The 14,602-nt window shown below is 35.5% G+C and overlaps 1 protein-coding gene across 1 annotated transcript; it reads left to right on the top strand.

Annotated features, from left to right (window-relative positions):
- Positions 1-10,186: 10,186 nt before the first annotated feature.
- LOC145934199 (uncharacterized) lies at positions 10,187-11,719 on the top strand. Its single transcript, XM_083034569.1, has one exon. It carries the CDS (start codon positions 10,187-10,189, stop codon positions 11,717-11,719), a length of 1,533 nt encoding a protein of 510 aa, XP_082890695.1.
- The last annotated feature ends 2,883 nt before the right edge of the window (positions 11,720-14,602 follow it).

Raw genomic sequence — 14,602 nt, 5'->3', positions numbered from 1 at the left:
GCCTCACCGGACAATCCTTCCTGGGTATGTGGCAGTCTCGATATCCTTTTCCCTGGTTCTCTAAGTCCTCAGACTCTCTTAACCTCTCAGACACGTGTAGCCGGGCGGGTGTAGGTCGAGCGGTCGCGCCAATCTCTCTCAACTGCGTGCTCGCTATCGGCGGCTGGGCGAATTCGGCTGGTCGGGGGTAGGGGCGCGTTAGCCAATTAGGGTTCTCCGCGATTTTCCCCGATCGCGCGACAGTGACGAAATTGATAGGGCCTCGTCGGTGCCCTTCGCGACAATCTACGTAACAATTATTCGGACGCTGATTATTCATTAAAATCCGAGTCTTTGATAGACTCTCGCTGCGGATCTCCGCGTTGTAGTTGGCGGCCGGCGGAATCCGTCGGAGAGGATGCGGGTGGGCGGAAATCCTCCGCGGGACCCCGGGCTCCTTTGACGCCGGTTATCGGGCGCGTCCCTGATGGGCCCACGTGAACTCCGGTCCTCTCGCCTCGTGATCGCTCTCCACGTCCTTGTCTAAATTCCTCAGGTCTTTTGTTGTCGCCTCAATGTTTTTATATCATTGTTTGCAGGTTCGGTTAAGCGCTCAATAATAATATTCGTCACTCGGCAAGGCTCCCAAAAATATAAAAATAAAAGAAACAAAAACTCGTTAATACGATATTACTTTTCGCGGCGCTAAGTCTCTCGGGGTTCTCATTCTCGCTCGTTTTTCGCTCGCTCTCTTGGCGCGGCCGCTCGGCTTTCGCCCCGCGATAGGGAGTGCACGTGAGTCGGGACGACCACGTCACAGTATATTATACATATACAGAGTGTCTAAAAAGTATGGAGACCCCTGAATATCTCCGAAAATATGCAAAATAGAAAAAACTGTTTTCAACAAAAGTTGCAGGATTTCAAGTGATGCATTACATAGCAATATTATTATAACCTTGAACAGCGTCGTCAAGGTCACGTAAAGATTACCTTGAAATTTTTAAATGGAAAAATCCTGCAACTTTTGTTTAAAACATTTTTTCTATCTTGCATATTTTCGGAGTTATTCAGAAATCTCCATATTTTATGAACCTGTATATATATTAATTATGTAAATATTATATATATGTATAATATATATTATGTATATTATTTATGTATATTATATATTATGTATGTTATATATTTATATAAATTATCTTATATATATGTAAGTTATATAACGATTATTTTGAGGACAATTTTATAAACGCAATAGTTATTTCGAGGACAACTATAATTATGCATAATTAAATATATAGAAGATAGACATATTTGATAATGTGTATATGTAATTGTAATACTTTTTTATGCTACTACCTTCTAGAAATGAGAGCGATATTCAATGTTTTTAAACAATGTTTAATAAAAATCGATTAATTTAACTACCCTGTTAATGTTTAATAAGTTTCTCTGTTTAATATATTTTAAGATTATTAAAATTAAAAAGAGCACCTCTATTATGCAGTTTTAACAAAGAAAATAATATTTTTTATGTAGTTATGTATATTATGTATTTATATAAATTATTTTATATTTATGCATGATGAGTTATATGCAGACGACACTTTGATCCTGGCCGGAGGGAGAAACTGGGGGGAAGCTATAGCCAAGGCCAACTTGGCTACTGGGAGGGTGGTAAACACCATTCGGGCGGTAGGGCTTAAGATGGCGCCTCATAAAACGGAGGCAACCTTTTTCCACAACAGAAGACATGGGGCGCCACCAAGAGCCCGAATACGAGTTGTCGACACCCCGGTCGAGGTGGGGGCCCATCTGAAGTACTTGGGCCTCCCCTGGACAGTCGGTGGACGTTCGGCGAGCATTTCCGGCAAATCTCCCCCAGGGTGGAGAGGGCGGCCATGGCACTGAGCCGCCTCTTACCTAACCTTGGGGGACCCGCGGAAAAAGTTCGCCGACTGTACGCTGGTACTGTACACGCCATGCTTATGTACGGTGCCCCCATATGGGCGGAAAAGGTGATGGCCACTCGGCGTCTGTGCGATGCCTTGAGACAGCTACAGCGTCGAGTGGCTAACCGCATATGCAGGGGGTACCGGACAGTGAGCTGGACGGCGGTGGGGGTGCTCTCAGGAGTGCCCCCGGCGGAACTCCTAGCCCGCATGTACTCTGAGGTATATACCAGGGTAAAGGAGCTGCAGCGGGCGGGAGTTCTCGTCACAGACGGTATCAGGCGTACAGTGAGGGGGCAGGCCCGACGTGTCCTCATAGAAAGATGGCGGGGCATGCTGGAGGATCCCAGCTTGCCCGGCCAGAGGACTATCGAGGCCATAAGACCTCATCTCGTCCACTGGCTGGACAGATCTCAAGGAGGTGTGTCGTACAGAATGGCGCAGGTGCTCACCGGACATGGTTGCTTCGGTGAGTACCTGTGCCGAATCGACAAGGAGAAGTCTAGGGTGTGCTGGTTCTGTGACTATGATTGCGATACGGCCCAGCACACTCTGGAGGAGTGCCCAGGATGGGCGGGGGAGAGGGCGGAACTGGCGGCGGTGGTGGGCGGGGACTTGTCCACCACCAAGTTCCAGTGAGTTCCAGAAATTGAGTTGACCACTCAATTTCTCAACAAAATCCACTGTATAAGTTAGCCGGGCCACCGCCAGCCGTCATAATAGTTGACCACTAATATTCCTGCTTGTAAGTTTATACGTTGATATATCTTATCTTATCCTCGAATATAAAAGTAAAATATTAAGTACAGCTTAAATGTAGCCGGACGATTTGAAATATTTGAATTTTGCTTAAATTGTTGTTTCGTTTATTTTAAACTAGGTCACATAATTCTTCTATAATGCCAGCCCATCTGGGGCTGAGTTTCGGAAGAGGAAGCGGGAAAAAGAAAATGAAGATAAAAAAATGTCAAAAGTTTTGATTAGCTGGAGAAAAACCGATTTAAATGTATCCGAAAATCGTCCAAGCAACTCTCACATAGATGATATAAAAACTGGCGATATAGTACATGAAATATGTCAAGAACTATTCCCTACCACATCAGATCGTGATCAAACGGACGAAACCGTATCTTTAGATGCAACCGATTTAGATTTAAATAATCCTATTTTGCAAGACGAAATTCTTGAAATCCCAAAAGCTTTGCAAGCAGATAATACGTCCGCCTCTCTTGACAGAAATGATCCAGAATCATGGTTCCCGCTGAATGATTCTATTCGCAGTTTTCTTATAGAACAAGGCCCTGATCAAGGAAAAGAGTCAAACTTTGCTCTTTCTGAAACTAATAACAGAAAATTTAGCAAGGAATGGTTTAAAAGAAAATTAACTAACGGCCAATTTATAGAACAAACGTGGTTAATTTATAGTAAAAAAAAGAGGCAATATTTTGTTTTCCATGCATACTTTTTAATCCGTCATGGCCGCCAAATCCCGCAATCATCACTTTCTGATCCAACGCAAGGTTTTAATGACTGGCTACATTTAAGCCCTAAAATTCCTGACCATGAGAATTCAATCCTTCATCGTGAAAACTATATTAAATGGAAAACAATGGAAAAAAGTTTACGATCTAAATCTTCAATTGATGCTTCCCTTCAAATGGCAATAGATCAAGAAAAGGAAAAATGGCGACATACGCTAAGAGTTCACATCGATATTATTATGTTTTGTGCAGAAAATAATTTAGCTCTAAGAGGATCTAATGAAAAAATAGGTAAACCGGGTCCAGGAATACTTCTAAGTGCTGTTAATATGATAGCAAAATATAATCCAAAGCTGAAAGCACATATCGATACTCATAAAAAAGGAAGCACATTTTATTTCTCTCCGTTAATTCAAAACGAATTAATTGAATTAATGGGGACTAAAGTTAAAACACAAATTATTAAAAAAGTAAAAATTGCCAAGTATTTTTCTATTCTATTTGATTGTATCCCGGACGTATCGCATCAAGAACAAATGTCTCAAATTTTAAGATATGTGAAAGTTTTTAATGGGAAGGTCAGTATAGAAGAACGCTTTATAGGTTTTATTCACTTTCATGAAAAAACAGATGACGGATTAGCAAATAAAATTTTACAAAAATTAAAAGTAGACGGGTTAGACATTGCAAATATTCGAGGGCAGGGTTATGACAATGGAACTTGAGTGGAAAATACAACGGCGTTCCAGCTAAAATTCAATAAATTAATAAATATGCTCGATTTGTACCGTGTGCAGCACATAGTTTGAATTTAGCTGGTATAAATTCTGCTAGTGTTACTTCAGATATAGTATAACATTTTTTGGCATTGTTCAAAGATTATTTACGTTTTTTTCTGGGTCGACAATACGTTGGGAAGTTTTAATGAAACATATTAATATATCTTTAAAATGTCACGCTGACACTAGGTGGTCGTCCAAAGCAAAAGCAGTAAATGCTTTATATACTCAACTCCCACAAGTTGTCACTGCTTTAAATGTTTTGACTTCTGATACTTTTAATGCAGAAACCATTGCAACAGCTAAATTTCTTTTAATAAGTATTAATTTTAAATTTGTGTGTACAATAATCGTATGGGCACGAATTTTGACAGCCATTGATAGAGTGAATCAAAGTTTACAATTAAAAAATGTCACGGTAGATAAAGGTGCAAAAATGATAGGTTGACCAAACAAATTCAAAACTTCAGAGATGAAAATTTCGAGAAAATTTTTAATGAAGCGTTAAAATTAAGTGAAAAGATAAGAATAGAAGGTGATTTTGTAGAGAAAAGAAAACGAACAAAAAATCAGGATACGTGTTACAATATAACACCCAAAGAAAATTTTAAAATTCAAATTTTTTAAGTAATAGACACTTTAATAACTCATTTCCAATGGAGATTTGAAAAACTTAATGATATTGCTGCAAATTTCAATTTTTTATTTATTTAGAGTTTAAAGAACATTAGCACCGAAAATCTAAAAAAACAAGCGGCAGATTTAGCACTTAATTACGAAAATGACATAAATCGAGCAGAATTTTTAAGTGAATTAGAAACTTTGAAATTTCAAGCGCATACACTTTTTGCTAACTCTGAATCCACAAGTTCTTTAGATTTGCTTCAGACACTTCATCAATTTTCATTAGTAGAGACTTGTCCAAATGTCGATATAACTTTAAGAATATTTTTAACGCTACCTGTTACTGTAGCTTCATGCGAACGCAGTTTTAGTAAATGAAAATTTATTAAAACATATTTAAGGTCCTCTATGAGACAGCAAAGACTGACAAATTTAGGTATTTTATCCATAGAGAACTCAATTGCAAGGCAACTTGATTATGAAAACATTATTGATGACTTTGCATCACGTTATCATGTACAAAATTATCTTGTGATATAATTGATATTTATAATATTTATTGTTTCTATTTTAATGGCTTAATGTTTCCTGATCTAATGTTTTATTGTTCGTTTTGTACTTAAGAATCTTTATTTACAATTAATAATCTTTTAGTTTAAGGATAATTACGGATATCAATTATCCATGTGCATGTTCTGATTTTAATACTTTTAAAAAATAATTTATGTTTTTGGTATTTTCTTATTATAAATATAATAAATATACTACGCAAAACAATTAGGGGAGCGCTTTAAAACTAGCAAAATTTGATGATTTTTAAGAAGCCATATCTCGGCTTAGAGAGGTCGTAGAACAATGTTTCTGGGCGCATTTTAACGGGTGAAGCCTCAACTTTAAAGTGGGTAATATAGCATTATTCGTCTCATCGAACTGTTTTTTGTGTGAGGCTTAAAATCAGATGGCAAAAAAACTCTGAAAATTTCTTGACTTTGTAGTTATCCATGGAAAAAGCAGGGTCAATGTTAAGAGTGTGTGTGTGATGCGTGTGTGTGTGTGTCAGCAGAGATAAGGACCCCACGGTGCGTCAATCCCACGGTAGTTAACGACTCCAAACCCTCTGCTGTGTGTGTATAGGTGTGTGTGTGGGGGGGGGGTGTATGTGGGAATGTGTGTGGAGTCGTTAACTACTGCGAGAGTGACGAACCGTGGGATCTTTAGCTCTGCTGACACACACATACCCACCCACTCACACACGCACGCGCGCGCGCGCATCACGCACACACTTAACATTGACGTACACATACACCATACACATGATGTGCAAAATCCAACCGAGCAACCTCCCCGTGGTGCACATTGGATAACGCGAATGCCGGCGGTATTGCTAAAAATCTTGCAAAATGCAGGAGTAACTTTGAAATGCGATAACTTGGCTCCTAGACATGATAGAGCAATGTTTTTTGCGGCATTTTAAAGGGAAGGGTTCCTACTTCAAAGCCAATGTGGTGGCATTTATGGTTCCATCCCTGCTTTTTCCATGGATAACTACAAAGTCAAGAAATTTTCAGAGTTTTCTTGCCATCTGATTTTAAGCCTCACACAAAAAACAGTTCGATAAGACGAATAATGCTATATTACCCACTTTAAAGTTGAGGCTTTACCCGTTAAAATGCGCCCAGAAACATTGTTCTACGACCTCTCTAAGCCGAGATATGGCGTCTTAAAAATCATCAAATTTTGCTAGTTTTAAAGCGCTCCCCTAATTGTTTTGCGTAGTGTATATAATAAAAATGTTAATAATAATAAATATGATATATGTTTATATATATATGTATATATATATATACATATATTAATTATATATTATAATATATTTATATATAATTATGTGTTTGAAAACTGATTACAATTATCTATTCTTTTCCGGAAGCATGATTCCATCCGAATTCTCGGTGATCGCCTATCAACGACGAGGCGCGATTCGCGAGCCAATTACGTAATGCCACGCGCCCACCGGATGATACATTGCGCAACGTGGGTGGAACGAGAATTCGGCACGATTGCGGAATTCGCGGTAGGCGCCACGGGATGTCGCCATCGATCGGACAACCGATCGCTCATCGCTTTGTCGCGGTGACGGTCGCGATCGCGGGAATCTCAAACAATATGTATTAATAATCTTTTTCTACGTAGCTATAATTATGGCTACGCAGAACTATGCTATACTATTCTAGTAGCCAGCATAATTATGGTCACACAGAATTACATACTTGTGTCACTACAGTGTGTGTCACATGTATTGTTATGTTAATTAATGTTATAAAATATTAAATAAAACATATAAATATATCTTAAGAAGTTATCAATATTCAAGTAAGTTTTACTTTCTTATTTTGTATTTATGTTTATTTGCTTTTTTGTCACATTATTTTTTATAAATAATCATATATGTATATTTACATACATTTATATAAATTTAATTATATATTATTATATATTATATATATTTATATATGTATGTTAATAATCTTTTTTCTACATCTGCGTAGCCATAATTATGCTGCTTTAACGTAGTTCTACGTAGCCATAATTATAGCTATGCAGAAAAGATTATTAACATATACAATAATTATTATATATAAATATATATATATATACATATATAATAATATACAATTATCTTGATATAATTATATATATAAAATAATAAAAATTAATGTGACAGAAAAAAGTAATATAAATAAAAGATAAGAAAATAAAACTTACTTGAATATTAATATCTTTTTAGAATATATCCATATATTTATTTAATACTTTAACTCTTAATTAAATGTTTAATAACATTTTCAACATTAAATAATATATCAAATAACACATATGTGACACACTATGGTAACACAGGTTATGTCTAAACCGACCACATGGTCTTAAATCCAACTGTAAGTTACTATGTAAGATTCCCTATACGGCTTACAACGAATCTTATTGATGAATTATTTTGTTTCTTAGATTCACTCGGCAGCCAATGAGAGGTCGTATAGACAAAATAATATTAATTTTTTACTTTTTATTAATAGAATATATAACGATAATAATATGCTTTAAACCTTCCTTGATTAATAAGAAACTTATCCAGTAAGCAAAATGATATAAATTTTGCACAAAGTTTGTAGCAAATTCGAGCACGCCTTTGTAGCAAAATTGCGACAAGGTGTGTCCGCATAAAGCTTATCTTTTGTTGGATAGGCTTGTCGTAACAACATGACGCAAAATTCATGCAAATAATAGAACAAGTTTTGCTGTGCACGGCGTGATAGAAAATTTGTGGCAAGAACAGGACAAAGTTTGCTCTTGCACGACGAGACGCAAAATTCACGCAAATAAGAGAGCATACTTTGCCGTGCACGACGTGATAGCAAATTTGTGACAAGAACAGGGCAAAGTTTGCTCTAGCAGGACGAGACGCAAGATTCACGCAAATAACAGAGCAAGCTTTGCCGTGCACGGCGTGATAGCAAATTTGTAGCAAAAACGACGCAAAGTTTGTCGTAACAGTGCGGATCGTAATTAAATTAATGAGATCATTAAAAGGATTTTAATTAAAAGTATTAATTAAATTTTATATAAATAAATAAATAAAAATAATTACATTTTCTCTATATTTTGTTATTTATATTAATAAAAAATATATAGAAATTTAAATTATTTTTATTTATTTTTTTACATAAAATAAATTAATACTGTTAATTAAAGCCCTTTTATAATGATCTCATTAATTAATTATGATCCGCACTAAGATTAATATTATTAATTTTTCTAAAAGGAAGGAAAATATTAAGCGGTTTCTTTGAAAATTTTTTTCAAAAATATATATTTTATATTTATTAAATATATATTTTATATTTATATCCATATTCATATTTTTATTTAATTGAGTAATTTATAATCATAGAGAAGCGCTCCTATTATTATAATCTATAGCCTATATATATAGACCGCTATTTAATTATATAATTATATAGATATATATATGTATTACACCACCGATCACACAATTCTGAAAAATTTAATCAATCGGAATCGAGATGAACTGATCGACATCACCTTTTTTTCGTTATTAGAGCTGCGTTCCCAAACGTTATCCGGATACATTCCCTCTCTATATATACATATGTATATATATCATTCAAATAGCGTTTTCCAATAAATCGCTCTCAGAGCGACCAAATCTGCTATGTTCAAAAACGCTAATAGAGAGAAAGGGAAAGGATCCGGATGACATTTTGACGCAGCCTAGGATGATATTACATTTGTCATATGTCGAAGTATGTCGAACGTATTAGCGATTGATTAGCGGATAGAGAATTTCTAGAGTCTTTATTGAGAATTTCTAAGAGAATTTCTATCTGATACCCAATCGTAACGTCCAACAAACACATTGTTATATTGTTATAAGGCTCTGACTATTCAAAATTAATAAATAAACGGGCTAATAAGAGCCGAGCGCGGATAGAAGCGCGACAAAAAAAGAAACGAACTTAGAGTTACAAAGTTAATTTATTCAAACGTTTCGGTCCCTGATTCGGGCCATCCTCAGTAAACTGTACAAACATAAAATAAAAATAAAAGGTAAAAAATACAAAATTGAAGAAATGGCAAAAATTATTTAACAAAAAACGGTGAGGCCATGGTAAACAGAAATTTAGTATAATTATAATAAAAAGGAGGACCAACATGAGATAAAGAATAATTAAAATTAAAGATAGAAACAATACATACATAAAAGAAAGAAAGAATGATTCATAAGAATCGTGCGGCAAAAAACGGCGAAGAGCCCCGCAGCCAATGTATAATCGCAACAGCGTCACCTCTCATCGTTACCAAACGGAAAAAGAACGTTTGTGAGTGCATATTATTGCAAACCTGTGTTGATTAAAGAAAAGTTGATCGAGCTAACAAAGAAACACGAAAGAAAGAGGCAACTTACCGATGCTAGAAAACACAGAGGCCTACGGGAACGTAACATATAATCGCACTTGTTGAACGATACATCGCGACTGGTCTTTAAATGGAAAGATGAGATCGAGACAATAATATAAACACAGAAATGAGGTCAACCGAAAACAGATGATAAATGAGCGCACGCTTGGCTTTAGATATTATACATATTTTCTATCATCGCGAAATATATATGCTCTAAACACTCCGTGTCATTTTGTAAATTGATGCTATTTTTTTGTAATTTAATGTGAATCATTTCGGACACGAGTCTTTTCCCTAGAAGGTAGTAAAGAAAGATCCGACTACCTAGGTGGTAAAGAAAGATCCGACTAGAACTCTAATTAACAATCTCCGTCAGCTACTCATTATGTGGAAGCGCAGAGATTATATCTCAGAAAAATCTTACAAGCTAATGAATTGCTCGGATAGTACATTACCGCGTGCTTACGGATTGCCAAAAATTCATAAGCCGGATTGTCCTCTTAGGCTAATCGTCTCTTCAAAAAACAGTCCATTATATTTCTTGGCTAAATTTTTGCACGATATTGTACATGCCTCGCTACCTGCAGCCGACAGCCACGTTGCTGACAGTTTTGAATTAGTAGAGAAACTTAAAGACGTATACATTGATAATCAACATAAATTAATTTCTCTTGATGTTGTCTCGCTATTCACCAACATCCCATTAGATTTAGCAATGGACAGTGTCGCTAGTAGGTGGCCGGACATAGAAAAGAAATGCGTCATACCAAGAGACAATTTTCTATCGGCTGTGAAGTTTGTGCTTGATTCTACGTACTTCTCCTTCAATGGCATATACTATACACAAACATTTGGCACCCCCATGGGCTCACCGCTGTCACCGATTATTGCTGATCTAACGTTACAGGACCTAAAAAGCAAAGCGCTTGCAAACTTGTCGGTTGCACTTCCTTTCTATGTTCGATATGTCGATGATGTCGCGTTGGCGGCCCCCTCCTCCATGCTCAAAGACATATTAAAGACCTTCAATTCTTTCCATCCGAGACTCCAGTTCACAATGGAGGAGGGCGTTGATAATCGACTTAACTACCTGGACGTCACTGTTATTGTTAACGATGGAAAGTTGGAATTCGATTGGTTTCATAAACCGACGTTCTCCGGGAGATATCTAAGTTTCGAATCACGACACGCTCTTTGCCAAAAAAGAGGCACAATTTTTTGTCTCACAGATAGAGTTTTCCTCCTGTCACATCCCAGGTTCCATAGAAAGAATTTCGAACTCGTTATAAATATTTTGCTCGATAACGGGTATCCATTGCAGTATATCTTTGATACAATTAACGAAAGATTGAAATTTCTGTTCGCGAAATTTAAGGAGAAAAATAATTCTTCTCTAAGTAAGAATGACACAAGCAAAAAAGAACAGCTTCCAACCACTTTCTTTAACATTCCGTATGTCCCTGGCATTTCCGAGCAATTTAGTCGTGCAATTCGAGATTTGGATACAAAAATATCATATACCGGTATCAACAAGCTTAACAACTTTATTAAAGTGCATAAAGATAGCTTGCCGAAAGACCTTCACACGAACGTTGTATACAAGATCTCCTGCAATAATTGTGACGCTTCTTATGTCGGTCAAACGCGCCGTTTCCTAAAAACGAGAATAAGCGAACACCGCAACCACATCAATAGAAACACGACGCAGCGCTCGGTCATAACAGACCATAGACTTCTAAACCATGAGTTTGATTGGAACAGCGTGGAGATCCTGAATGAGGAGCCGATTCTAGGGAAAAGACTCGTGTCCGAAATGATTCACATTAAATTAGAAAAAAATAGCATCAATTTACAAAATGACACGGAGTGTTTAGAGCATATATATTTCCCGATGATAGAAAATATGTATAATATCTAAAGCCAAGCGTGCGCTCATTTATCATCTGTTTTCGGTTGACCTCATTTCTGTGTTTATATTATTGTCTCGATCTCATCTTTCCATTTAAAGACCAGTCGCGATGTATCGTTCAACAAGTGCGATTATATGTTACGTTCCCGTAGGCCTCTGTGTTTTCTAGCATCGGTAAGTTGCCTCTTTCTTTCGTGTTTCTTTGTTAGCTCGATCAACTTTTCTTTAATCAACACAGGTTTGCAATAATATGCACTCACAAACGTTCTCTTTCCGTTTGGTAACGATGAGAGGTGACGCTGTTGCGATTATACATTGGCTGCGGGGCTCTTCGCCGTTTTTTGCCGCACGATTCTTATGAATCATTCTTTCTTTCTTTTATGTACGTATTGTTTCTATCTTTAATTTTAATTATTCTTTATCTCATGTTGGTCCTCCTTTTTATTATAATTATACTAAATTTCTGTTTACCATCGCCTCACCGTTTTTTGTTAAATAATTTTTGCCATTTCTTCAATTTTGTATTTTTTACCTTTTATTTTTATTTTATGTTTGTACAGTTTACTGAGGATGGCCCGAATCAGGGACCGAAACGTTTGAATAAATTAACTTTGTAACTCTAAGTTCGTTTCTTTTTTTGTCGCGCTTCTATCCGCGCTCGGCTCTTATTAGCCCGTTTATCTATTAATTTTAAATATAATTAGTTTATAAATATATTATTTTATATATATATTTATTTTATAACTTATAGATATTTATATTTGTCTATAATTATTTTATTTGAAAGAAATTTTATTAGAAATTTAAACATAACAGATAATTCTAAACATCAAGATTTAAAATTAACTATATATGTTGATCATATTAAGGTCATTATAATTCTGCGATAGATGGCATCAATTTTTCCGCCGCCTAAATACGCGTGAAGTAAAGCACAATTGTCTAGTCGCCAAGTCATAATGGTGGAGGTATGATGAAAGTCGCGGCGTACGTGTGAGCCTACTTGCCGTGCTGCTCGTCTCAAATCTAGCATGACTTGCAGAAATGTTGATTCGGGTTTCATTATTTAATCATTCAAGGTGTCATTGTAGATTGTAGACAAGTTGAACAGCATCAATTTCGTCTTGGGAGTTCTCAGCTAACAGCAACATCTGCAATATGGAAATTTTTCTATAATAGAAACGTATGTAAAGTTTTGCTCTATTTTTATGAACATTCTTTATACATATTCTATATACATAAATAGAGAGGAAAGAAATATGTGACTTTGTTTTGAAAAGTAAAAAATATATTTTAGATTTTATTACATTTTAAAGTGATATGTCAGAAAGCTCCATTTATTTCAAATTGTAAAATTGATTCAGGCATAGACATATAGAATAGACCGGCCCCTACCGTAAGAGACAGTGTAATAACATATGAAGGATAGCAATAGCATTCCGAGTATACTTCTCTCTTTCTTTTGGCCGCGTGGTGGGGATAGGTAGAAAGAAAAGAAAGAAAGAGATATACCCGGAACGCTATTGCTATCTTTTATATGTATTACGCTGTCTCTTACGGCAGGGACCGGTCTATTCTATGGCCCGTATTCAGAACGCGCTTACAAAGATGTTAGCGCGTTGTAAACGAGTTCTGAATACGGGCCTATATGTTTATGGATTCAGGACTCTATCTTGATATTGATGATGCAAGTTTGTAAAATTACCTATCTTGTTTCAACTTAGGCTATCCTTCTCGTAAACTGCTTCTTTAGTACCTCTCTTCTCCAAGCAGGCACTCAAACTCCAATGTGAAAGCATCTGGAATTTGTCTCGTTTTTTTTTCTAGGAAACAAGAACGAATTTGAATTTATATTATATCTATGATTATAATATATGTTATTAATTTTATTTGTTATTAATCTATCATTGAGTCAAATTATATAAGCATATATATTAATAAAATATGTGATTAATATATAAAAGTAGTAATTTTACGATTATACCCTGTTTATGTCACTGCAAATATCGAAAAAACAATGCAGGAGACTCAGAACAAGCAAAATTTGTCTTATCGGTTTCTCCTTCTCCATGATGCATCAGTATCGCTATTGGATTTTGATATTTTATATAATTACTTTTATACATTACATAAATACTTTTATACATTAATCACATATTTTATTAATATATATATGCTTATATAACTTGACTAAATAATAGATCAATAACAAATATAAAATTAATAAGAGTATCACAAATATGATAATTAAATTATTATTATATAAAATGTTATTAATATAATCAATGGTACAAAAAAATAAAACTTACGAGAATTTCAATTGGATGTTTACGTCCAGTACGCTTCAATTAAATAATGGATCAGTCCACTTGACATGTCGAAGCAATTTTCCATTTTCAACCGATCCACCTAGAAATTTATTTAATCATTAAACTGCGTTTGACTTGGCACTAAAAAGTACTTAATAAAGATGAAAACGTTTGTGATATGTGTAAACCCATTTTCTGTAATTTAAACGACAATGTCGCTATTATTACATAATATATATAATGTAATGATAGCGACATGGTCGTTAAAAGTTACAGAGTAGGCTTACAATGGCATTGAAAAATGCCGATTTAATCGAGAAGAATTCCATATGTGGTATTGAAAAATACCGATTTAATACGAATCGAGATTTCCACTGTTGAATTATTAAAAATATGGCACTTTTCAGTGCTGTTTAGCCAATGAAAAGTGCCAGTTGGCGCTAAAAAGTGCCTTTTGTTTTCTTCATCTTCGTCCCCCGGGCTGCTCTTCTTCCGCTTCCATTTACTTTTAGACTTCAATTCTTGAGAATACACGAACAATTTTCGTATACGAAAACAATATCCATTCAAATATAAATCATTG

This window comes from Prenolepis imparis, unplaced genomic scaffold, assembly GCF_030444845.1.
Source record: "Prenolepis imparis isolate NDT839.2.m4 unplaced genomic scaffold, iyPreImpa1.0 SCAF_3, whole genome shotgun sequence".
In the NCBI taxonomy this organism is placed as follows: domain Eukaryota; kingdom Metazoa; phylum Arthropoda; class Insecta; order Hymenoptera; family Formicidae; genus Prenolepis; species Prenolepis imparis.
Note: the sequence above shows the minus strand (reverse complement) of the source record. Positions and strands in the feature narration are given on the sequence as shown.

Excerpts from the sequence above, each read along its gene's own strand:
- LOC145934199 (XM_083034569.1), top strand. The coding sequence starts at position 10,187 with ATGTGGAAGCGCAGAGATTATATCTCAGAAAAATCTTACAAGCTAATG.